The 26131-nt window shown below is 44.8% G+C and overlaps 1 protein-coding gene across 1 annotated transcript in view; it reads left to right on the plus strand.

The window, feature by feature from the left end:
* The first annotated feature begins 7737 nt into the window (after positions 1-7737).
* The window catches only part of PAMR1 (peptidase domain containing associated with muscle regeneration 1), a 262966-nt gene continuing 244572 nt past the window's right edge, over positions 7738-26131 (plus strand). Inside the window, exon 1 of the mRNA XM_053720525.1 lies at positions 7738-8137. Within this exon, the coding sequence (XP_053576500.1) occupies positions 8059-8137 (79 nt within the window). The 5' untranslated portion in view covers positions 7738-8058. The remainder of the gene's footprint in view (positions 8138-26131) is intronic.

The raw sequence follows: 26131 nt of genomic DNA on the forward strand, positions 1-26131 counted from the left end.
TGCACAAACATGGTGTTTGGTTGTACACCATGGGGTCTATTTATTAAGCTGCTGACGCTGCATCAACGCCCAATCGTAAGACTGCTGCTCCTTAACTTCTCCATCACCTTTTAGATGCCGGATTGAAATAATCTCAATCGGGATGATTGACAACCCCTGCTCGTGACCAATTGGCCGCCAGTGAGCAGGGGGCGGCATTGCACAAGAATTTCACCAGAAATGCTTGTGTAATGTTAAATGCCGACTTCGTATGCAAGGTCGAACGGATATGATTTTCTACAGGGAAACATGTCCACTCGACCTTTGATAAATCTACCCCCTAATCTTGAGTTAGTGAGACCTTGGGTAAGGCTCAAATATCAGGCCCCTCAAAACAAAATAAAATGCAAATATCAACCAAATAAATCTGAATATGAATTGCTCTAAATTTTGTTGAAATCTGTCCCTATATCCAATAAAATTCACTCAACCCTTCCTATGGGTTTTGGCAAATATTCAACCTGAATTAGTTTCTATTTCCCAAATTTGCTCCCAAATTAGTACTTTAAATTACAAGTCTCTTGTATCAGTATCTCCACTAGACCATAAAATGTGGTTGTCAACAATGTGACCAACAACCTAAATAACAAGGTTGTGGGGGGGGGGGGGGTTTAGGTAAAGGACCTCATCTTCTACTACTTAATCCTCATTTTTGTTTTTAAATCCTTCTTTACTCATATCTGGTGCTTTGTTTAACATTGATAACATTAAAGGACCAGTCAACACAGTAGAGTTGCATAATCAAAAAATTCAAGATAAGACAATGCCATAGCACTTAGTCTGAACTTCAAATGAGTAGTAAAAAAATTTTCAGACAATTTTAAAAGTTATGTCTTTTTCCACTCCCCCTGTACCATGTGACAGCCATCAGCCAATCACAAATAAATATACATATATTGTGTGAATTCTTGCACATGCTCAGTAGGAGATGGTGACTCAAAAGGTTTAAATATAAAAAGACTGTGCACATTTTGTTAATGGAAGTAAATTGAAAAGTTGTTTAAAATAGCATGCTCTATCTGAATAATGAAAGTTTAATTTTGATTGAGTGTCCCTTTAAAATAACTTGGAATGCGTTAGATAGTCTGTTATATAATTTCTTTTTTTTTACCATAAAAACAAATAATAAAAAAATAATAATAATATATATCTCAGGGTCTATTTCTGCTAGATAAAAAGTGAAGAAAAACAAGAAAATTAAGTGAAAGAGGAAAGAAAAAGTAGAGTGAAAATGTAGAAAGAGAAAAAAAATGGAGAGTGAATACAGATGGGAAAAGAAAGGAGGGAAGGAAAAGGGAGAAAAGTAAATAGAGAGAAATATAGAGAGAGAAAAGAAAGAGAAGGGAGAAAAAGAGGGAAAAGGGTGGGCAGAGAGAAAGAGAGGGAAGAGAGAGAAGGGAGATTGAAGAGAGAGAGGGGAGATTAAAGAGAGTGAATTCAGATTGAAGAGAGGAAAGGTGAGAGAGAGAGAGTGAAGAAAAACAGAAAAGAGAGAAGGAGAGAGTAAAATATAAAGGAAAGGTAGTATACACAGAAAGAAAGAGGAGAGGGGTGGAGAGCCAGAGAGATAGAGAAAACAGAGAGAAAGAATAGAGAAGAGGAGAGCGAGAAGAGGGAGACTGGAGAAGGAGAGAAGTGAAAGTATAGTGGGAGAAAAGTAAATAGAGAGAAAGAGAGAGAAAAGAAAGTGAAGAAGGAGAAAAAAGATGGGAAAGAGTGGGAAAGGAGAAGGCAGAGAGAGAGAGAGAGAGAGAGAGAGGGAGAGAGAGGGAAGAGAGAGAAGGGAGATTGAAGAGAGTAAATGGAGATTGAAGAGAGGAAAGGTGAGAGAGAGAAAGTGAAGAGAGAAGGGGAGAGGAGAATAGAATTGAAAGGTATTGTACAAAGACAGAGGCACCCATTTATCAAGCTCCGGATGGAGCTTGAGGGCCCGTGTTTCTGGCGAGCCTGCAGGCTTGCCAGAAACACCAGTTATGAAGCAGCGGTCTAAAGACCGCTGCTCCATAACCCTATCTGCCTGCTCTGAGGTGGCGGACAGACATCGCCGCAATTCAACCCGATCGAGTACAATCAGGTTGATTGACAACCCTGCTAGCGGCCGATTGGCCGCAAATCTGTAGGGGGCAGCGTTGCACCAGCAGTTCACAAGAGCTGCTGGTGCAATGCTGAATACGGAGAGCGATGTCTGTCGGACATGATCCGCACTGTCGGATCAGGTCCGACAGACATTTGTTAAATAGGCCCCAGAAAGAGGAGAGGGGTGGAAAGTCAGAGAGATAGAGAAAACAGAGAGAAAGAATAGAGAAGAAGAGAGCGTGAAGAGAGATGAGAGAGTGTGAAGAGGGGAACTGAAGAAGGAGAGAAGTGAAAGTATAAAGGGAGAAAACCATCAATAGGTTCCTATACCTAAACTGTAATTATAGAGACCTTTCATGCAGTGAAAGAGCATTGAGCTCTGTAGCAACCCAATGGTTGCAGGTTCGATCACCAGCGAGGCCCACACAGCCTTTCATCCTTCCAAGGTCGATAAAATGAGCAGTGCCTTGAGACCCTTATGGGACATTAGCCGCGCTTTACAAGTACCCAATACATAGATACATAAATCATGTCAAACAAAGCGTGTAAAATTATTCATCTTGATATTAAGTCTAGAAACTAGTTACGTAAACACCAGTGGATTTCTGCTATTTAATTAGATATATAAGCAAATTGTGATGTTTTATCCAACCAATTAGTGAACACCAAGGGCTGGCACTGACCATGTGATAGTTTAAGTACTAACGCTCTTACTGACCATGTGACAGTTTAGGTACTTACCCTCGGACTAGCCAAGTGATAGTTTAGGTGCTAACACTCTTATTAACCATGTGATAGTATAGATACTAATGCTCCAACTTGCCGAGTGGTAGTTTAGGTAATAACGCTCCCATTGACCATGTGATAGTTTAGGTACAGTACTAACGCTCTCATTGACCACATGATAGTTCTGGTACTAACGCTTTCATTAGCCATGTGATAGTTTTATATACTAACGCTCCCATTGATCATGTGATAGTTTAGGTACTAACGCTCCCATTGACTATGGGATATTCTAGGTACTAACGCTCTCATTGGCCATATGATAGTTTAGGAACTAACGCTCCCATTGAACATGTGATAGTTTTGGTACTAATGCTCTCATTGACCATGTGATAGTTTTGATACTAACACTACGACTGGCCATTTGATAGATTTGGTACTAACGCTCTCATCGGCCATGTGATAGTTTAGTTACTAATGCTCTAATTGGCCATGTGATAGTTTAGGTACTAACGATCCCATTGACCATGTGATAGTTTTGGTACTAACGCTCTCATTGATCATGTGATAGTTTTGGTACTAACACTCCGACTAGCCATGTGATAGTTTTGGTACTAATGCTCTCATTGGCCATGTGATAGTTTAGGTATGTATACTCCCATTGAATCTCATACCTGCAGGGCAGTGACATCTGCACCTGCACTGAGTCTTGTAATGCTGTAGTATAAACCATCTAGGAATGTGCCTAATGCCTATGCACAGCTAGTGGCAGCTGAACATGTGCCCAGCAATGAGAGGGTGACAATGATTTATAAATAAATATACCAGTTAAAGAGTTATCCTAATGACAGTGCAACTAACCTGCAGAGCCCTCTTCACAATGACTGCTGCATTCTGGGTTCACTGAGGGCAGATTTATTGTCGTGAAGCCAAATAATAAGTTAAAATAGGGAAATGGCTCTTTCACTGGTTGGTTATCACCTATAGCTTGTGACAGAAATGATAGAATCTACTAATTCTGCAGGTATGAAGCACAGTGTTTAGACTGCAGCTGATTACAGGAAATATTAACCCATTACTGATTTAAAGGGATGTAATACTCAAATGTTAATCCCACTGCTGTTGTTGTAACTTCCCTATGCAAAATGTGCGTCTTACACTCCCCCACAGAGATACCAGGGTAACCCTGCATTGCTAAGCACAGCTCAGTTTAAGTGACCCTGCTACATGCTACACAGTGACTGATTAGAGTTGCTCACAAGGCCATTTGCATATCACCTCTGATTAGACACTGCATAGGAGACCATGTAAACATACACAAATGGGTTTTTAAGGAGTGTATCCCTGGATTGCAGAACAATGGGAATGTGACAAAATGACAGTTTAAATGCTGTAAAAGCCTTATTGTGTAGGCACATAAATGTCTGCTGATACACGCTGTGCATATATAGTCACTGTCCCTTTAAGCCACTGGTGTTATAGACATATCATTATATATTTTGCATCTTGCTAGTTCTGTCAGCATTGCTCAACTGATTAATATTATTATAGACACAAAAACTATCACATGGCCAATGGGGGCTTTAGTACCTAAACTATCACATGGCCAATGAGAGAGTTAGTACCTAAACTATTTATAGTTACAATATATGCAGTGGGAGTAACATTTGAGTATAACATCCTATTAAATCAGTAATGGGTTAATATTTCCTGTAATCAGCTGCAGACTATATACTGTGCTTCACACCTGCAGAATTAGTAGATTCTAACATTTCTGTCAATGTTTAAGTTTCTGTCACAAGCTTTAGGCGATAACCAACTGGTGAAAGAGCCATTTCCCTAATTTAACTTATTATTTGGCTTCACAACAATAAATCTGCGTACCCAGAATAACTCTTAACTGGTATTTTTATTTATAAATCATTGTCACCCTCTCACTGCCGGGCACGTGTTCAGCTGCCACTAGTTGTGCATAGGCATTAGGCACATTCCTCCTAGGTGGTTTATACATCATTACACGACTCAGTGTAGGTGCAGATGTCACTGCCCTGCAGGTATGAGATTCTATAGGAACTGAGAGTCATTTATAGTCTGTCCCTGTCTGAGTGGGACAGACAGCTGCTGGAGGGCAAATAATAATAGGGCTGTGGGTTTTCATAGCTCTGGAAAATATCAAAGAACCAGTCACAATCCTGTGTGTCTGCACAATCCCAGACAGCCTGGGAGAATGTTATACTGGTGGAGATATTGCACATTATATATAAGGTCCGATCATCAGTTTATCACTTATCAACATCTCCAGAATGATGCTGCATAAAAGTATATAAAAAAAAGATGTTGCTGATATATATATATTATTCAAAAAGTATATCTCTCCGTAATAATAACTATATAGATAGTTCACTGTCTCAATTCTCTAACAATTCTCTATGTGTAGATCACTCACCTGATCTTACTCATAGATTATACACTCTCTTTTTGCTCCCCTCATAGATCATCACACCTTACAGATTATACACCCTCTCCCTGCACCCTCGTAGATCATCACCCCTAACAGATCATACACCCTCTCCATGCACCCCTCATAGATCATCACCCCTTACTGATTATACACACTCTCCCTGCACCCCTCATAGATCATCACCCCTACTGATTATACACACTCTACCTGCACCCCTCATACATCATCACCATTTACAGATTATACACCCTCTCCCTGCATTCCACATACATCATCACCCCTTACAGATTATACACTCTCCCTGCACTCCTCTTAGATAATCACCCCTTACAGACCATACACCCTCTCCCTGCACCCTCATATATCATCACCCCTTACAGGCCATACATCCTCTCCCTGCACCCTCATACATCATCACCCCTTACAGATTATACAACTTCTCCCTGCACCCCTCATACATCATCATCCCTTACAGATTATACACCCTCTCCCTGCACCCCTTATACATCATCCCCCTTTACAGATCATACACCCTCTCGCTGCACCCCTCATACATCATCACCCCTTACAGATCATACACCCTCTCTCTGCACTCCTCATACATCATCACCCCTTACAGATCATACACCCTCTCCCTGTACCCCTTACACATCATCACCCTTTACAGATTATACACCCTCTCCCTTCTCCCCTCATACATCATCACTCCTTACAGATCATACACCCTCTCCCTGTACCCCTTATACATCATCACCCTTTACAGATTATACACCCTCCCCCCCCTCATACATCATCACCCCTTACAGAAAATACACCCTCTCCCAGCACCCTCATAGATCATCACCGTAACAGATCATGCACCCCTCATACTGTAGATCATCACCCCTTACAGACTATACACAATCTCCCTGCACCCCTCATACATCATTACCCCTTACAGAATATACACCCTCTCCCTGCACTCCTCATACATCATCACTCCTTACAGATCATACACCCTCTCCCTGCACTCCTCATAGATCATCACCCCTTACAGACCATACACCCTCTCCCTGCACCCTCATACATCATCACCCCTTACAGATTATACACCCTCTCCCTGCACTCCTCTTAGATCATCACCCCTTACAGATTATACACCCTCTCCCTGTACCCCTCATACATCATCACCCTTTACAGATTATACACCCTCTCCCTGCACCCTCATTCATCTTCATCCCTTATAGACCATACACCCTGTCCCTGAACCCTTATACATCATCACCCCTTACAGATCATACACCCTCTCCCTGCACCCCTCATACATCATCATCCCTTACAGATTATACACCCTTTCCCTGCACTCCTCATACATCATCACCCCTTACAGATTATACACCCTCTCCCTGCACTCCTCATAGATCATCATCCCTTACAGACCATACAACCTCTCCCTGCACCCTCATACATCATCACCCCATACAGATTATACACCCTCTCCCTGCACTCTGCTTAGAACATCACCCCTTACAGGCCATACACCCTCTCTCTGCGCCCTCATACATCATCACCCCTTAGAGATTATACACTCTCTCCTTGTACTCCTCTTAGAACATCACCCCTTACAGGCCATACACCCTCTCCCTGCACCCTCATACATAATCACCCCTTACAGACCATACACCCTCTCCCTGCACCATCATACATCATCACCCTTATAGACCATACACCCTCTCCCTTGATACTCACACATCATCACTCCTTACAGATTATACACCCTCTCCCTGCACTCCTCTTAGATCATCACCCCTTATAGACCATACACATTCTCCCTGCACCCTCATACATCATCACCCCTTACAGACCATACACCCTCTCCCTGCACCATCATCACCCATTTCAGATTATACACCCTCTCCCTGCGCCCCTGTGAGTGTTGGACTGGTAATTGGTAAACCACGTCTAGACCGGTGCATTTAATTGTATGAAGGTAAATGTTAGCTTGAGAGCAGTTCATCTTGCTATGCAAGCTCTGGGCATGAATGAGAGAAATACATTACAATATAAAGGTAAAAAAAGATGATGTGATTTGTCTCCATGCTAGCGAGTTTGTGATCATCAGACCTCAGTGTAATTGTGTTGGTTAGTAAATAATAACATTGTGTAATTCTGTGTTATTTTCTGGTGGCAGCACGTGCGCATGACCCTCTGGGAGATGTAGACATAACACATGGGGTGCCCGTGCCCTCCTCTGGCTTTGCCCCCTATTTTATTTGTCCTTGTTGACTTCTTGCTAAACAGCCAGAAAATGAGCTCCTATTTAATTAGGTTTTGTGATGGTGTCATGTATAAGGAATGTGGATTATTGCAAACACATGTACTGGACAGGGAACTGCTCAGTTTTCCAGTCTGTCTGCCAGGTCAGCACTGAGGCTCAGGGCTGAGAGTCAGAGCTATTGAGCAGAAGGGGACGGGATTCCCCACTCACTACCTGGCAACCCCCTTCTGTTTCCTGCTGCTGTTGCTTGAGCGCTGTTTGTTGTTTTCCTGTGTTACTTGCTGGTTTGTGAATGTGCTCAGCATTTATTGTCAATGCCCCAGAGTGCACGCAGCAAGGGTTAAGCCAGCAGAGTGTCTTTGGGGTGACGTAGCGGGGAAGAGACTGCATTTGTCACTTTACTGCTGTTAGTAGGTGTGTAACCACCTGACAGAACATGCAGAGCCTGTGAGCCCTATTAGAGAGAGATTTCACAGCAGATTCTCAGATGCTATAGGACATAATGAGCCTGTTACTATGGACCAGTCTGCTGCTGCCATCACTGCATCTCTTCCTCAGTTCTGCATACCGCAGAGGACCACGTGAGTTTTATTACTGATGATAGGTTTTGATTTACTAATATCAGGGGTCACAGCACCGTTACCTAACTTTTTGTGTTGTTCTACATATATGTCTATTAATGAATTCCCTGTCTACGAAAAATGTGTGATAGGCTCCCCAGTGCTTTGATTGGTTCCTGAGTTTCATATAAATTTGTCAAACTCTGTTTTACCTAGAAGCCCCTATACAGATAGCACAGTAAGTGTAAGTAAATCATACAGTATGGGTTAAAACTCCCCAGTACTGCAGCAACTGGGTTATGTGAGAATACTTGCACATTTGTTACCTGTGACATTCCGTTTGTCTCCTGGCCACCAGCCTCTCAAATTAGTAAAAGCACTGAGCTGATACATAAGGGTAACTTAAAGGCTACGTCTGGTGTTTTTGGAAATCTGTGTTTGTTAATTCTTTAGATGCCACCCTCTGGACTGCAATTAGTAAATCACTAGGGAAACTGACTCTTGTGTAATAGCTGTAACTTTACTGGGTTTTCTGATTAATGGTACCTGGTTACACGTAAGTGACATTTTCCCCTGGGGATCATAAGAAGACAGGAGGTAAGAAGCGAGTAAGACAGTGTAGTGACTTGTTGTATGGGGCAGGTGACCAGTAAATATTGAGCAGTGACAGACTTGTACGGAGTAGGTAAATAGTAAAGACAGAGCAGGGACAGAAGTGTTGTATGGGGTAGGTGACTAGTAAAGACTGAGCAGTGACAGACTTGTTGTATGGGGCAGGTGACTAGTAAAGACTGAGCAGTGACAGACGTGTTGTATGGGGCAGGTGACTAGTAAAGACTGAGCAGTGACAGAGTGTTGTATGGGGCAGATGACTAGTAAAGACTGAGCAGTGACAGACTTCTTGTTTGGGCCAAGTGACTAGTAAAGACTGAGCAGTGACAGACTTCTTGTATGGGCCAGGTGACTAGAAAAAGACTGAGCAGTGACAGACTTCTTGTATGGGCCAGGTGACTAGTAAAGACTGAGCAGTAACAGACTTGTTGTATGGGGCAGGTGACTAGTAAAGACTGAGCAGTGACAGACTTGTTGTATGGGGCAGGTGACTAGTAAAGACTGAGCAGTGACAGACGTGTTGTATGGGGCAGGTGACTAGTAAAGACTGAGCAGTGACAGAGTGTTGTATGGGGCAGATGACTAGTAAAGACTGAGCAGTGACAGACTTCTTGTTTGGGCCAAGTGACTAGTAAAGACTGAGCAGTGACAGACTTCTTGTATGGGCCAGGTGACTAGAAAAAGACTGAGCAGTGACAGACTTCTTGTATGGGCCAGGTGACTAGTAAAGACTGAGCAGTAACACACTTGTTGTATGGGGCAGGTGACTAGTAAAGACTGAGCAGTGACAGACTTGTTGTATGGAGTAGGTAAATAGTAAAGACTGAGCAGTGACAAACTTCTTGTATGGGGCAGTTAACTATTAAAGACTGAGCAGTGACAGAGTGTTGTATGGGGCAGGTGACTAGCAAAGACTGAGCAGTGACAGACTTCTAGTATGGGCCAGGTGACTAGTAAAGACTGAACAGTGAAAGATTGTTGTATGGGGCAGGTGACTAGTAAAGACTGAGCAGTGACAGATTGTTGTATGGGGAGGTGACTAGTAAAGACTGAGCAGTGACAGACTTGTTGAATGGGGAGGTGACTAGTATAGACTGAGCAGTGACAGACTTGTTGAATGGGGAGGTGACTAGTAAAGACTGAGCAGTGACAGACTTGCTGTATCAGGCAGGTGACTAGTAAAGATTGAGCAGTGACAGACTTGTTGTATGGGGCAGGTGACTAGTAAAGGCTGAGCAGTGACAGATTGTTGTATGGGGCAGGTGACTAGTATAGACTGAGCAGTGACAGACGTATTGGACAGGTGACTAGTATAGACTGAGCAGTGACAGATTGTTGCATGGGGTAAGTGACGAGTAAAGACTGAGCAGTGACAGATTGTTGCATGGGGCAGGTGACTAGTAAAGACTGAGCAGTGACAGATTGTTGCATAGGGCAGGTGACTAGTAAAGACTGAGCAGTGACAGATTGTTGTATAGGGCAGGTGACTAGTAAAGACTGAGCAGTGACAGATGTATGGGGCAGGTGACTAGTAAAGACTGAGCAGTGACAGACTTGTTGTATCGGGTAGATGACTAGTATAGACTGAGCAGTGACAGATTGTTGTATAGGGCAGGTGATTAGTAAAGACTGAGCAGTGACAGATTGTTGCATGGGGCAGGTGACTAATAAAGACTGAGCAGTGACAGATTGTTGTATAGGGCAGGTGACTAGTAAAGACTGAGCAGTGACAGACGTATGGGACAGGTGACTAGTATAAACTGAGCAGAAACAGACTTGTTGAATGGGGAGGTGACTAGTAAAGACTGAGCAGTGACAGACTTGTTGTATGGGGCAGGTGACTAGTAAAGACTGAGCAGAAACAGACATTTTGAATGGGGAGGTGACTAGTAAAGACTGAGCAGTGACAGACTTGTTGTATGAGGTAGGTGACTAGTAAAGAATGAGCAGTGACAGACTTGTTGTATGAGGTAGGTGACTAGTAAAGACTGAGCAGTGACAGATATATGGGACAGGTGACTAGTATAGACTGGACAGTGACAGATTGTTGTATGGGGCAGGTGACTAGTAAAGACTGAGCAGTTACAGACGTATGGGGCAGGTGACTAGTAAAGACTGAGCAGTGACAGACGTATGGGACCGGTGACTAGTAATGACTGAACAGTGACGGATTGTTGTATGGGACAGGTGACTAGTAAAGACTGAACAGTGACAGATTGTTGTATGGGGCAGGTGACTAGTATAGACTGAGCAGTGACAGATTGCTGTATGGGGCAGGTGACTAGTATAGACTGAGCAGTGACAGACTTGTTGAATGGGGAGGTGACTAGAAAAGACTGAGCAGTGACAGACTTGTTGTATGAGGTAGGTGACTAGTAAAGACTGAGCAGTGACAGACTTGTTGTATGGGGAGGTGACTAGTAAAGACTGAGCAGTGACAGACATGTTGAATGGGGAGGTGACTAGTAAAGACTGAGCAGTGACAGACTTGCTGTATCAGGCAGGTGACTAGTAAAGACTGAGCAGTGACAGACTTGTTGTATGGGGCAGGTGACTAGTAAAGACTGAGCAGTGACAGATTGTTGTATGGGGCAGGTGACTAGTATAGACTGAGCAGTGACAGATTGTTGCATGGGGCAGGTGACTAGTAAAGACTGAGCAGTGACAGATTGTTGTATAGGGCAGGTGACTAGTAGAGACTGAGCAGTGACAGACGTATGGGACAGGTGACTAGTATAGACTGAGCAGAAACAGACTTGTTGAATGGGGAGGTTACTAGTAAAGACTGAGCAGTGACAGACTTGTTGTATGGGGCAGGTGACTAGTAAAGACTGAGAAGTGACAGATTGCTGTATGGGGCAGGTGACTAGTATAGACTGAGCAGTGACAGATTGTTGCATGGGGCAGGTGACTAATAAAGACTGAGCAGAAACAGACATGTTGAATGGGGAGGTGACTAGTAAAGACTGAGAAGTGACAGATTGCTGTATGGGGCAGGTGACTAGTATAGACTGAGCAGTGACAGATTGTTGCATGGGGCAGGTGACTAATAAAGACTGAGCAGTGACAGATTGTTGTATAGGGCAGGTGACTAGTAGAGACTGAGCAGTGACAGACGTATGGGACAGGTGACTAGTATAGACTGAGCAGAAACAGACTTGTTGTATGAGGTAGGTGACTAGTAAAGAATGAGCAGTGACAGACTTGTTGTATGAGGTAGGTGACTAGTAAAGACTGAGCAGTGACAGACGTATGGGACAGGTGACTAGTAAAGACTGGACAGTGACAGATTGTTGTATGGGGCAGGTGACTAGTAAAGACTGAGCAGTGACAGACGTATGGGACCGGTGACTAGTAATGACTGAACAGTGACAGATTGTTGTATGGGACAGGTGACTAATAAAGACTGAACAGTGAAAGATTGTTGTATGGGGCAGGTGACTAGTATAGACTGAGCAGTGACAGATTGTTGTATGGGGCAGGTGACTAGTATAGACTGAGCAGTGACAGATTGTTGTATATGGCAGGTGACTAGTATAGACTGAGCAGTGACAGATTGTTGTATGGGGCAGGTGACTAGTAAAGACTGAACAGTGACAGACATATGGTGAGGTGACTAGTATAGACTGAGCAGTGACAAATTGTTGTATGGGGCAGGTGACTAGTATAGACTGAGCAGTAACAGATTGTTGTATACGGCAGGTGACTATTAAAGACTGAGCAGTGAAAGATTGTTGTAACAGTATGGGGCAGGTGACTAGTATAGACTGAGCAGCGACAGACTTTCTGTATGGGGCAGGTGACAAGTATAGACTGAGCAGTGACAGATTGTTTTATGGGGCAGGTGACTAGTATAGACTGAGCAGCGACAGACTTGCTGCATGGGGCAGGTGACAAGTATAGACTGAGCAGTGACAGACTTGCTGTATCAGGCAGGTGACTAGTAAAGACTGAGCAGTGACAGACTTGCTGTATCAGGCAGGTGACTAGTAAAGACTGAGCAGTGACAGACTTTCTGTATGGGGCAGGTGACAAGTATAGACTGAGCAGTGACAGATTGTTGTATGGGGCAGGTGACTAGTATAGACTGAGCAGCGATAGACTTGCTGTATGGGGCAGGTGACAAGTATAGACTGAGCAGTGACAGATTGTTGATTGTGGCAGGTGACTAGTATAGACTGAGCAGTGACAGACATATGGGACAGGTGACTAGTAAAGACTAAGCAGTGACAGTTGTATGGGGCAGGTGACTAGTAAAGACTGAGCAGTGACAGACGTGTTGTATGGGGCAGGTGACTAGTAAAGACTGAGCAGTGACAGAGTGTTGTATGGGGCAGATGACTAGTAAAGACTGAGCAGTGACAGACTTCTTGTTTGGGCCAAGTGACTAGTAAAGACTGAGCAGTGACAAACTTCTTGAATGGGCCAGGTGACTAGTAAAGACTGAGCAGTGACAGACTTGTTGTATGGGCCAGGTGACTAGTAAAGACTGAGTAGTAACAGACTTGTTGTATGGGGCAGGTGACTAGTAAAGACTGAGCAGTGACAGACTTCTTGTATGGCCCAGGTGACTAGTAAAGACTGAGCAGTGACAGATTGTTGTATAGGGCAGGTGACTAGTAAAGACTGAGCAGTGACAGATTGTTGCATGGGGCAGGTGACTAATAAAGACTGAGCAGTGACAGATTGTTGTATAGGGCAGGTGACTAGTAAAGACTGAGCAGTGACAGACGTATGGGACAGGTGACTAGTATAAACTGAGCAGAAACAGACTTGTTGAATGGGGAGGTGACTAGTAAAGACTGAGCAGTGAAAGACTTGTTGTATGGGGCAGGTGACTAGTAAAGACTGAGCAGAAACAGACATTTTGAATGGGGAGGTGACTAGTAAAGACTGAGCAGTGACAGACTTGTTGTATGAGGTAGGTGACTAGTAAAGAATGAGCAGTGACAGACTTGTTGTATGAGGTAAATGACTAGTAAAGACTGAGCAGTGACAGACGTATGGGACAGGTGACTAGTATAGACTGGACAGTGACAGATTGTTGTATGGGGCAGGTTACTAGTAAAGACTGAGCAGTGACAGACTTGTTGTATAGGGCAGCTGACTAGTAAAGACTGAGCAGAAACAGACATGTTGAATGGGGAGGTGACTAGTAAAGACTGAGCAGTGACAGATTGTTGCATTGGGCAGGTGACTAGTAAAGACTAAGCAGTGACAGACTTGTTGTATGGGGCAGGTGACTAGTAAAGGCTGAACAGTGACAGACTTGTTGTATGAGGTAGGTGACTAGTAAACACTGAGCAGTGACAGACTTGTTGTATGGGGAGGTGACTAGTAAAGACTGAGCAGTGACAGACTTGTTGAATGGGGAGGTGACTAGTATAGACTGAGCAGTGACAGACTTGTTGAATGGGGAGGTGACTAGTAAAGACTGAGCAGTGACAGACTTGCTGTATCAGGCAGGTGACCAGTAAAGATTTAGCAGTGACGGACTTGTTGTATGGGGCAGGTGACTAGTAAAGACTGACCAGTGACAGATTGTTGTATGGGGCAGGTGACTAGTATAGACTGAGCAGTGACAGACGTATTGGACAGGTGACTAGTATAGACTGAGCAGTGACAGATTGTTGCATGGGGTAGGTGACTAGTAAAGACTGAGCAGTGACAGATTGTTGCATGGGGCAGGTGACTAGTAAAGACTGAGCAGTTACAGATTGTTGCATAGGGCAAGTGACTAGTAAAGACTGAGCAGTGACAGATTGTTGTATAGGGCAGGTGACTAGTAAAGACTGAGCAGTGACAGATGTATGGGGCAGGTGACTAGTAGAGACTGAGCAGTGACAGACGTATGGGACAGGTGACTAGTATAGACGGAGCAGAAACAGACTTGTTGAATGGGGAGGTTACTAGTAAAGACTGAGCAGTGACAGACTTGTTGTATAGGGCAGCTGACTAGTAAAGACTGAGCAGAAACAGACATGTTGAATGGGGAGGTGACTAGTAAAGACTGAGAAGTGACAGACTTGTTGTATGAGGTAGGTGACTAGTAAAGAATGAGCAGTGACAGACTTGTTGTATGAGGTAGGTGACTAGTAAAGACTGAGCAGTGACAGACGTATGGGACAGGTGACTAGTAAAGACTGGACAGTGACAGATTGTTGTATGGGGCAGGTGACTAGTAAAGACTGAGCAGTTACATAGGAATGGGACAGGTGACTAGTAAAGACTGAGCAGTGACAGACGTATGGGACCGGTGACTAGTAATGACTGAACAGTGACAGATTGTTGTATGGGACAGGTGACTAATAAAGACTGAACAGTGACAGATTGTTGTATGGGGCAGGTGACAAGTATAGACTGAGCAGTGACAGATTGTTGTATGGGGCAGGTGACTAGTATAGACTGAGCAGTGACAGATTGTTGTATATGGCAGGTGACTAGCATAGACTGAGCAGTGACAGATTGTTGTATGGGGCAGGTGACTAGTAAAGACTGAACAGTGACAGATGTATGGTGAGGTGACTAGTATAGACTGAGCAGTGACAGATTGTTGTATGGGGCAGGTGACTAGTATAGACTGAGCATTAACAGATTGTTGTATACGGCAGATGACTATTAAAGACTGAGCAGTGACAGATTGTTGTAACAGTATGGGGCAGGTGACTAGTATAGACTGAGCAGCGACAGACTTTCTGTATGGGGCAGGTGACTAATAAAGACTGAGCAGTGACAGACTTTCTGTATGGGGCAGGTGACAAGTATAGACTGAGCAGTGACAGATTGTTGTATGGGGCAGGTGACTAGTATAGACTGAGCAGCGACAGACTTGCTGTATGGGGCAGGTGACAAGTATAGACTGAGCAGTGACAGATTGTTGAATGTGGCAGGTGACTAGTATAGACTGAGCAGTGACAGACATATGGTACAGGTGACTAGTAAAGACTAAGCAGTGACAGACATATGGGACAGGTGACTAGTATAGACTGAGCAGTGACAGATTGTTGTATGGGGCAGGTGACTAGTAAAGACTGAGCAGTGACAGATTGTTGTATGGGGCCGATGACTAGTAATGACTGAGCAGTGACAGACGTATGGGGCAGGTGACTAGTATAGACTGAGCAGTGACAGTTTGTTGTATAGGGCAGATGACTAGTAAAGACTGAGCAGTGACAGATTGTTGTATGGGGCAGATGACTAGTAATGACTGAGCAGTGACAGACGTATGGGGCAGGTGACTAGTATAGACTGAGCAGTGACATACTTGTTGTATGGGGCAGGTGACTAGTAAAGACTGAGCAGTGACAGACATATGGGGCAGGTGACTAGTAAAGACTGAGCAGTGACAGACTTGTTGTATGGGGCAGGTGACTAGTAAAGACTGAGCAGTCACAGATTGTTGTATGGGGCAGGTGACTAGTAAAGATTGAGCAGTGACAGACATATGGGGCAGGTGACTAGTAAAGACTGAGCAGTGACAGACGTGTTGTGTGGGGCAGGTGACTAGTATAGACTGAGCAGTGACAGATTGTTGTATGGGGCAGGTGACTAGTAAAGACTGAGCAGTGACAGATTGTTGCATGGGGCTGGTGATTAGTAAAGACTGAGCAGTGACAGATTGTTGTATAGGGCAGGTGACTAGTAAAGACTGAGCAGTGACAGACATATGGGGCAGGTGACTAGTAAAGACTGAGCAGTGACAGACTTGTTGTATGGGGCAGGTGACTAGTAAAGACTGAGCAGTCACAGATTGTTGTATGGGGCAGGTGACTAGTAAAGACTGAGCAGTGACAGACATATGGGGCAGGTGATCAGTAAAGACTGAGCAGTGACAGACGTGTTGTGTGGGGCAGGTGACTAGTACAGACTGAGCAGTGACAGATTGTTGTATGGGGCAGGTAACTAGTAAAGACTGAGCAGTGACAGATCGTTGCATGGGGCAGGTGACTAGTAAAGACTGAGCAGTGACAGACGTATGGGGCAGGTGACTAGTAATGACTGAGCAGTGACAGATTGTTGTATAGGGCAGGTGACTAGTAAAGACTGAGCAGTGACAGACGTATGGGTAGGTGACTAGTAAAGACTGAGCAGTGACAGACTTGTTGTATGGGGCAGGTGACTAGTATAGACTGAGCAGTGACAGATTGTTGTATGGGGCAGGTGACTAGTAAAGACTGAGCAGTGACAGATCGTTGCATGGGGCAGGTGACTAGTAAAGACTGAGCAGTGACAGATTGTTGTATAGGGTAGTTGATTAGTATAGACTGAACAGTGACAGATTGTTGTATGGGGTAGATGACTAGTATAGACTGAGCAGTGACAGATTGTTGTATGGGGCAGGTGACTAGTAAGGACTGAGCAGTGACAGACTTTCTGTATGGGGCAGGCGACTAGTAAAGACTGAGCAGTGACAGACGTATGGGAGAGGTGACTAGTATAGACAGAGCAGTGACAGACGTATGGGACAGGTGACTAGTAAAGACTGAACAGTGACAGATTGTTGTATGGGGCATGTGACTAGTAAAGACTGAACAGTGAAAGATTGTTGTATGGGGCAGGTGACTAGTAAAGACTGAACAGTGACAGATTGTTGTATGGGGCAGGTGACTAGTAAAGACTGAACAGTGACAGATTTTTGTATGGGGCAGGTGACTAGAAAAGACTGAGCAGTGACAGATTGTTGTATGGGGCAGGTGACTAGTAAAGACTGAGCAGTGACAGATGTATGGGGCAGGTGACTAGAAAAGACTGAGCAGTGACAGATTGTTGTATCAGGCAGGTGACTAGTAAAGATTGAGCAGTGACAGACTTGTTGTATGGGGCAGGTGACTAGTATAGACTGAGCAGTGACAGATTGTTGAATGGGGCAGGTGACTAGTATAGACTGAGCAGTGACAGATTGTTGTATGGGGCAGGTGACTAGTAAAGACTGAGCAGTTGCAGATTTTTGTATGGGGCAGGTGACTAGTAAAGACTGAGCAGTGACAGATTGTTGTATAGGACAGGTGACTAGTATAGACTGAGTAGTGACAGACGTATGGGGCAGGTGACTAGTAAAGACTGAGCAGTGACAGATTGTTGTATGGGGCAGGTGTCTAGTAAATACTGAGCAGTGACAGATTGTTGTATGGGGCAGGTGACTAGTATAGACTGAGCAGTGACAGATTGTTGTATGGGGCAGGTGACTAGTATAGAATGAGCAGTGACAGATTGTTGTATGGGGCAGGTGATTAGTATAGACTGAGCAGTGACAGATCGTTGCATGGGGCAGGTGACTAGTAAAGACTGAGCAGTGACAGATTGTTGTATGGGACAGGTGACTAGTATAGACTGAGCAGTGGCAGATTGTTGTATGGGGCAGGTGACTTGTATAGACTGAGCAGTGACAGATTGTTGTATGGGGCAGGTGACTAGTAAAGACTGACCAGTGACAGATTGTTGTATGAGGCAGGTGACTAGTATAGACTGAGCAGTGACAGATTGTTGTATGGGGCAGGTGACTAGTAAAGACTGAGCAGTGACAGATTGTTGCATGGGGCAGGTGACTAGTATAGACTGAGCAGTGACAGACGTATGGGGCAGGTGACTAGTAAAGACTGAACAGTGACAGATTTTTGTATGGGGCAGGTGACTAGTAAAGACTGAGCAGTGACAGACTTTCTGTATGGGAGAGGTGACTAGTATAGACAGAGCAGTGACAGACGTATGGGAGAGGTGACTAGTATAGACAGAGCAGTGACAGACGTATGGGACAGGTTACTAGTAAAGACTGAACAGTGACAGATTGTTGTATGGGGCAGGTGACTAGTATAGACTGAGCAGTGACAGATTGTTGTATGGGGCAGGTGACTAGTATAGACTGAGCAGTGACAGATTGTTGTATAAGGCAGGTGACTAGTATAGACTGAGCAGTGACAGACGTATGGGGCAGGTGACTAGTATAGACTGAGCAGTGACAGATTGTTGTATGGGGCAGGTGACTAGTAAAGATTGAGCAGTGACAGACGTATGGGCAGCTGACTAGTATAGACTGAGCAGTGAAAGATTGTTGTATACGGCAGGTGACTATTAAAGACTGAGCAGTGACAGATTGTTGTAACAGTATGGGGCAGGTGACTAGTATAGACTGAGCAGCGACGGACTTTCTGTATGGGGCAGGTGACAAGTATAGACTGAGCAGTGACAGATTGTTGTATGGGGCATGTGACTAGTATAGACTGAGCAGCGTAAGACTTGCTGTATGGGGCAGGTGACAAGTATAGACTGAGCAGTGACAGACATATGGGACAGGTGACTAGTAAAGACTAAGCAGTGACAGACGTATGGGGCAGGTGACTAGTATAGACTGAGCAGTGACAAATTTTTGTATGGGGCAGGTGACTAGTAAAGACTGAGTAGTGACAGATTGTTGTATGGGGCAGATGACTAGTAATGACTGAGCAGTGACAGACGTATGGGGCAGGTGACTAGTATAGATTGAGCAGTGACAGATTGTTGTATAGGGCAGGTTACTAGTAAAGACTGAGCAGTGACAGATTGTTGTATAGAGCAGGTGACTAGTAAAGACTGAGCAGTGACAGACATATGGGGTAGGTGACTAGTAAAGACTGAGCAGACACAAACTTGTTGTATGGGGCAGGTGACTAGTAAAGACTGAGCAGTGACAGATTGTTGTATGGGGCAGGTGACTAGTAAAGACTGAGCAGTGACAGACATATGGGGCAGGTGACTAGTATAGACTGAGCAGTGACAGATTGTTGTATGGGGCAGGTGATTAGTATAGACTGAGCAGTGACAGATCGTTGGATGGGGCAGGTGACTAGTAAAGACTGAGCAGTGACAGACGTATGGGGCAGGTGACTAGTAAAGACTGAGCAGTGACAGATTGTTGTATAGGGCAGGTGACTAGTAAAGACTGAGCAGTGACAGACTTGTTGTATGGGGCAGGTGACTAGTATAGACTGAGCAGTGACAGATTGTTGTATGGGGCAGGTGACTAGTAAAGACTGAGCAGTGACAAATCGTTGCATGGGGCAGGTGACTAGTATAGACTGAGCAGTGACAGATTATTGTATGGGGCAGGTGACTAGTAAAGACTGAGCAGTGACAAATCGTTGCATGGGGCAGGTGACTAGTAAAGACTGAGTAGTGACAGATTGTTGTATGGGGCAGGTGACTAGTAAAGACTGAGCAGTGACAGACTTGTATGGGGTAGATGACTAGTATAGACTGAGCAGTGACAGATTGTTTTATGGGGCAGTTGACTAGTAAAGACTGAGCAGTGACAGACTTTCTGTATGGAAGAGGTGACTAGTATAGACAGAGCAGTGACAGACGTATGGGAGAGGTGACTAGTATAGACAGAGCAGTGACAGACGTATGGCACAGGTGACTAGTAAAGACTGAACAGTGACAGATTGTTGTATGGGGCAGGTGACTAGTATAGACTGAACAGTGACAGACGTATGGGGCAGGTGACTAGTATAGACAGAGCAGTGACAGACGTATGGGACAGGTGACTAGTATAGACTGAACAGTGACAGACTTGTTGTATGAGGTAGGTGACTAGTAAAGACTGAGCAGTGACAGACGTATGGGGCAGGAGACTAGTAAAGACTGAACAGTGACAGATTTTTGTATGGGGCAGGTGACTAGTAAAGACTGAGCAGTGACAGACGTATGGGGCAGGTGACTAGAAAAGACTGAGCAGTGACAGACGAATGGGGCAGGTGACTAGTAAAGACTGAACAGTGACAGATTGTTGTATGGGGCAGTTGACTATTATAGACTGAGCAGTGACAGATTGTTGTATGGGGCAGGTGACTAGTATAGACTGAGCAGTGACAGATTGTTGTATGGAGCAGGTGACTAGTATAGACTGAGCAGTGACAGATTGTTGTATGAGGCAGGTGACTATTATAGACTGAGCAGTGACAGATTGTTGTATGGGGCAGGTGACTAGTATAGACTGAACAGTGACAGATTGTTGTATGGGGCAGGTGACTAGTATAGACTGAGCAGTGACAGATTGTTGTATGGGGCAGGTGACTAGTAAAGACTGAGCAGTGACAGATTGTTGTATGGGGCAGGTGACTAGTATAGACTGAGCAGTGACAGACGTATGGGGCAGGTGACTAGTAAAGACTGAACAGTGACAGATTTTTGTATGGGGCAGGTGACTAGTAAAGACTGAGCAGTGACAGACGTATGGGGCAGGTGACTAGAAAAGACTGAGCAGTGACAGACGTATGGGGCAGATGACTAGTAAAGACTGAACAGTGACAAATTGTTGTATGGGGCAGGTGACTAGTAAAGACTGAACAGTGACAGATTGTTGTATGGGGCAGTTGACAAGTATAGACTGAGCAGTGACAGATTGTTGTATAGGGCAGGTGACTAGTATAGACTGAACAGTGGCAGATTGTTGTATGGGACAGGTGACTAGTAAAGACTGAGCAGTGACAGACATATGGGGCAGGTGACTAGTAAAGACTGAACAGTGAAAGATTTTTGTATGGGGCAGGTGACTAGTAAAGACTGAGCAGTGACAGACGTATGGGACCGGTGACTAGTAAAGACTGAACAGTGGCAGATTGTTTTATGGGACAGGTGACTAGTAAAGACTGAACAGTGACAGACGTATGGGGCAGGTGACTAGAAAAGACTGAGCAGTGACAGACGTATGGGACCGGTGACTAGTAAAGACTGAACAGTGGCAGATTGTTGTATGGGACAGGTGACTAGTAAAGACTGGACAGTGGCAGATTGTTGTATGGGGCAGGTGACTAGTATAGACTGAGCAGTGGCAGATTGTTGTATGGGACAGGTGACTAGTATAGACTGAGCAGTGGCAGGTTGTTGTATGGGGCAGGTGACTAGTATAGACTGAGCAGTGGCAGATTGTTGTATGGGGCAGGTGACTAGTAAAGACTGAACAGTGGCAGATTGTTGTATGGGACAGGTGACTAGTATAGACTGAGCAGTGGCAGATTGTTGTATGGGGCAGGTGACCAGTATAGACTGAGCAGTGACAGATTGTTGTATGGGGCAGGTGACTAGTATAGACTGAGCAGTGACAGATTGTTGTATGGGGCAGGTGACTAGTATAGACTGAGCAGTGACAGATTGTTGTATGGGGCAGGCGACTAGTAAAGATTGAGCAGTGACAGACGTATGGGCAGCTGACTAGTATAGACTGAGCAGTGAAAGATTGTTGTATACTGCAGATGACTATTAAAGACTGAGCAGTGACAGATTGTTGTAACAGTATGGGGCAGGTGACTAGTATAGACTGAGCAGCGACAGACTTTCTGTATGGGGCAGGTGACAAGTATAGACTGAGCAGTGACAGATTGTTGTATGGGGCATGTGACTAGTATAGACTGAGCAGCGTCAGACTTGCTGTATGGGGCAGGTGACAAGTATAGACTGAGCAGTGACAGACATATGGGACAGGTGACTAGTAAAGACTAAGCAGTGACAGACGTATGGGGCAGGTGACTAGTATAGACTGAGCAGTGACAAATTTTTGTATGGGGCAGGTGACTAGTAAAGACTGAGTAGTGACAGATTGTTGTATGGGGCAGATGACTAGTAATGACTGAGCAGTGACAGACGTATGGGGCAGGTGACTAGTATAGATTGAGCAGTGACAGATTGTTGTATAGGGCAGGTTACTAGTAAAGACTGAGCAGTGACAGATTGTTGTATAGGGCAGGTGACTAGTAAAGACTGAGCAGTGACAGACATATGGGGTAGGTGACTAGTAAAGACTGAGCAGACACAGACTTGTTGTATGGGGCAGGTGACTAGTAAAGACTGAGCAGTGACAGATTGTTGTATGGGGCAGGTGACTAGTAAAGACTGAGCAGTGACAGACATATGGGGCAGGTGACTAGTAAAGACTGAGCAGTGACAGATGTGTTGTATGGGGCAGGTGACTAGTATAGACTGAGCAGTGACAGATTGTTGTATGGGGCAGGTGATTAGTATAGACTGAGCAGTGACAGATCGTTGCATGGGGCAGGTGACTAGTAAAGACTGAGCAGTGACAGACGTATGGGGCAAGTGACTAGTAAAGACTGAGCAGTGACAGATTGTTGTATAGGGCAGGTGACTAGTAAAGACTGAGCAGTGACAGACTTGTTTTATGGGGCAGGTGACTAGTATAGACTGAGCAGTGACAGATTCTTGTATGGGGCAGGTGACTAGTAAAGACTGAGCAGTGACAAATCGTTGCATGGGGCAGGTGACTAGTATAGACTGAGCAGTGACAGATTATTGTATGGGGCAGGTGACTAGTAAAGACTGAGCAGTGACAAATCGTTGCATGGGGCAGGTGACTAGTAAAGACTGAGTAGTGACAGATTGTTGTATGGGGCAGGTGACTAGTAAAGACTGAGCAGTGACAGACTTGTATGGGGTAGATGACTAGTATAGACTGAGCAGTGACAGATTGTTTTATGGGGCAGTTGACTAGTAAAGACTGAGCAGTGACAGACTTTCTGTATGGAAGAGGTGACTAGTATAGACAGAGCAGTGACAGACGTATGGGAGTTGTGACTAGTATAGACAGAGCAGTGACAGACGTATGGCACAGGTGACTAGTAAAGACTGAACAGTGACAGATTGTTGTATGGGGCAGGTGACTAGTATAGACTGAGCAGTGACAGATTGTTTTATGGGGCAGGTGACTAGTATAGACTGAGCAGTGACAGATTGTTGTATGGGGCAGGTGACTAGTAAAGACTGAGCAGTGACAGATTGTTGTATGGGGCAGGTGACTAGTATAGACTGAGCAGTGACAGACGTATGGGGCAGGTGACTAGTAAAGACTGAACAGTGACAGATTTTTGTATGGGGCAGGTGACTAGTAAAGACTGAGCAGTGACAGACGTATGGGGCAGGTGACTAGAAAAGACTGAGCAGTGACAGACGTATGGGGCAGATGACTAGTAAAGACTGAACAGTGACAGATTGTTGTATGGGGCAGGTGACTAGTAAAGACTGAACAGTGACAGATTGTTGTATGGGGCAGGTGACAAGTATAGACTGAGCAGTGACAGATTGTTGTATAGGGCAGGTGACTAGTATAGACTGAACAGTGGCAGATTGTTGTATGGGACAGGTGACTAGTAAAGACTGAGCAGTGACAGACGTATGGGGCAGGTGACTAGTAAAGACTGAACAGTGAAATATTTTTGTATGGGGCAGGTGACTAGTAAAGACTGAGCAGTGACAGACGTATGGGACCGGTGACTAGTAAAGACTGAACAGTGGCAGATTGTTGTATGGGACAGGTGACTAGTAAAGACTGAACAGTGACAGACGTATGGGGCAGGTTACTAGAAAAGACTGAGCAGTGACAGACGTATGGGACCGGTGACTAGTAAAGACTGAACAGTGGCAGATTGTTGTATGGGACAGGTGACTAGTAAAGACTGAACAGTGGCAGATTGTTGTATGGGGCAGGTGACTAGTATAGACTGAGCAGTGGCAGATTGTTGTATGGGACAGGTGACTAGTATAGACTGAGCAGTGGCAGATTGTTGTATGGGGCAGGTGACTAGTATAGACTGAGCAGTGGCAGATTGTTGTATGGGGCAGGTGACTAGTAAAGACTGAACAGTGGCAGATTGTTGTATGGGACAGGTGACTAGTATAGACTGAGCAGTGGCAGATTGTTGTATGGGGCAGGTGACTAGTATAGACTGAGCAGTGACAGATTGTTGTATGGGGCAGGTGACTAGTATAGACTGAGCAGTGACAGATTGTTGTATGGGGCAGGTGACTAGTATAGACTGAGCAGTGACAGATTGTTGTATGGGGCAGGTGACTAGTAAAGATTGAGCAGTGACAGACGTATGGGCAGCTGACTAGTATAGACTGAGCAGTGACAGATTGTTGTATGGAGCAGCTGACTAGTATAGACTGAGCAGTGAAAGATTGTTGTATACGGCAGGTGACTATTAAAGACTGAGCAGTGACAGATTGTTGTAACAGTATGGGGCAGGTGACTAGTATAGACTGAGCAGCGACAGACTTTCTGTATGGGGCAGGTGACAAGTATAGACTGAGCAGTGACAGATTGTTGTATGGGGCATGTGACTAGTATAGACTGAGCAGCGTCAGACTTGCTGTATGGGGCAGGTGACAAGTATAGACTGAGCAGTGACAGACATATGGGACAGGTGACTAGTAAAGACTAAGCAGTGACAGACGTATGGGGCAGGTGACTAGTATAGACTGAGCAGTGACAAATTTTTGTATGGGGCAGGTGACTAGTAAAGACTGAGTAGTGACAGATTGTTGTATGGGGCAGATGACTAGTAATGACTGAGCAGTGACAGACGTATGGGGCAGGTGACTAGTATAGATTGAGCAGTGACAGATTGTTGTATAGGACAGGTTACTAGTAAAGACTGAGCAGTGACAGATTGTTGTATAGGGCAGGTGACTAGTAAAGACTGAGCAGTGACAGACATATGGGGTAGGTGACTAGTAAAGACTGAGCAGACACAGACTTGTTGTATGGGGCAGGTGACTAGTAAAGACTGAGCAGTGACAGATTGTTGTATGGGGCAGGTGACTAGTAAAGACTGAGCAGTGACAGACATATGGGGCAGGTGACTAGTAAAGACTGAGCAGTGACAGATGTGTTGTATGGGGCAGGTGACTAGTATAGACTGAGCAGTGACAGATTGTTGTATGGGGCAGGTGATTAGTATAGACTGAGCAGTGACAGATCGTTTTATGGGGCAGGTGACTAGTAAAGACTGAGCAGTGACAGACGTATGGGGCAGGTGACTAGTAAAGACTGAGCAGTGACAGATTGTTGTATAGGGCAGGTGACTAGTAAAGACTGAGCAGTGACAGACTTGTTGTATGGGGCAGGTGACTAGTATAGACTGAGCAGTGACAGATTCTTGTATGGGGCAGGTGACTAGTAAAGACTGAGCAGTGACAAATCGTTGCATGGGGCAGGTGACTAGTATAGACTGAGCAGTGACAGATTATTGTATGGGGCAGGTGACTAGTAAAGACTGAGCAGTGACAAATCGTTGCATGGGGCAGGTGACTAGTAAAGACTGAGCAGTGACAGATTGTTGTATGGGGCAGGTGACTAGTAAAGACTGAGCAGTGACAGACTTGTTGTATGGGGTAGATGACTAGTATAGACTGAGCAGTGACAGATTGTTTTATGGGGCAGTTGACTAGTAAAGACTGAGCAGTGACAGACTTTCTGTATGGAAGAGGTGACTAGTATAGACAGAGCAGTGACAGACGTATGGGAGAGGTGACTAGTATAGACAGAGCAGTGACAGACGTATGGCACAGGTGACTAGTAAAGACTGAACAGTGACAGATTGTTGTATGGGGCAGGTGACTAGTATAGACTGAACA

Source organism: Bombina bombina, chromosome 7 (genome assembly GCF_027579735.1).
Source record: "Bombina bombina isolate aBomBom1 chromosome 7, aBomBom1.pri, whole genome shotgun sequence".
Lineage (NCBI taxonomy): Eukaryota > Metazoa > Chordata > Amphibia > Anura > Bombinatoridae > Bombina > Bombina bombina.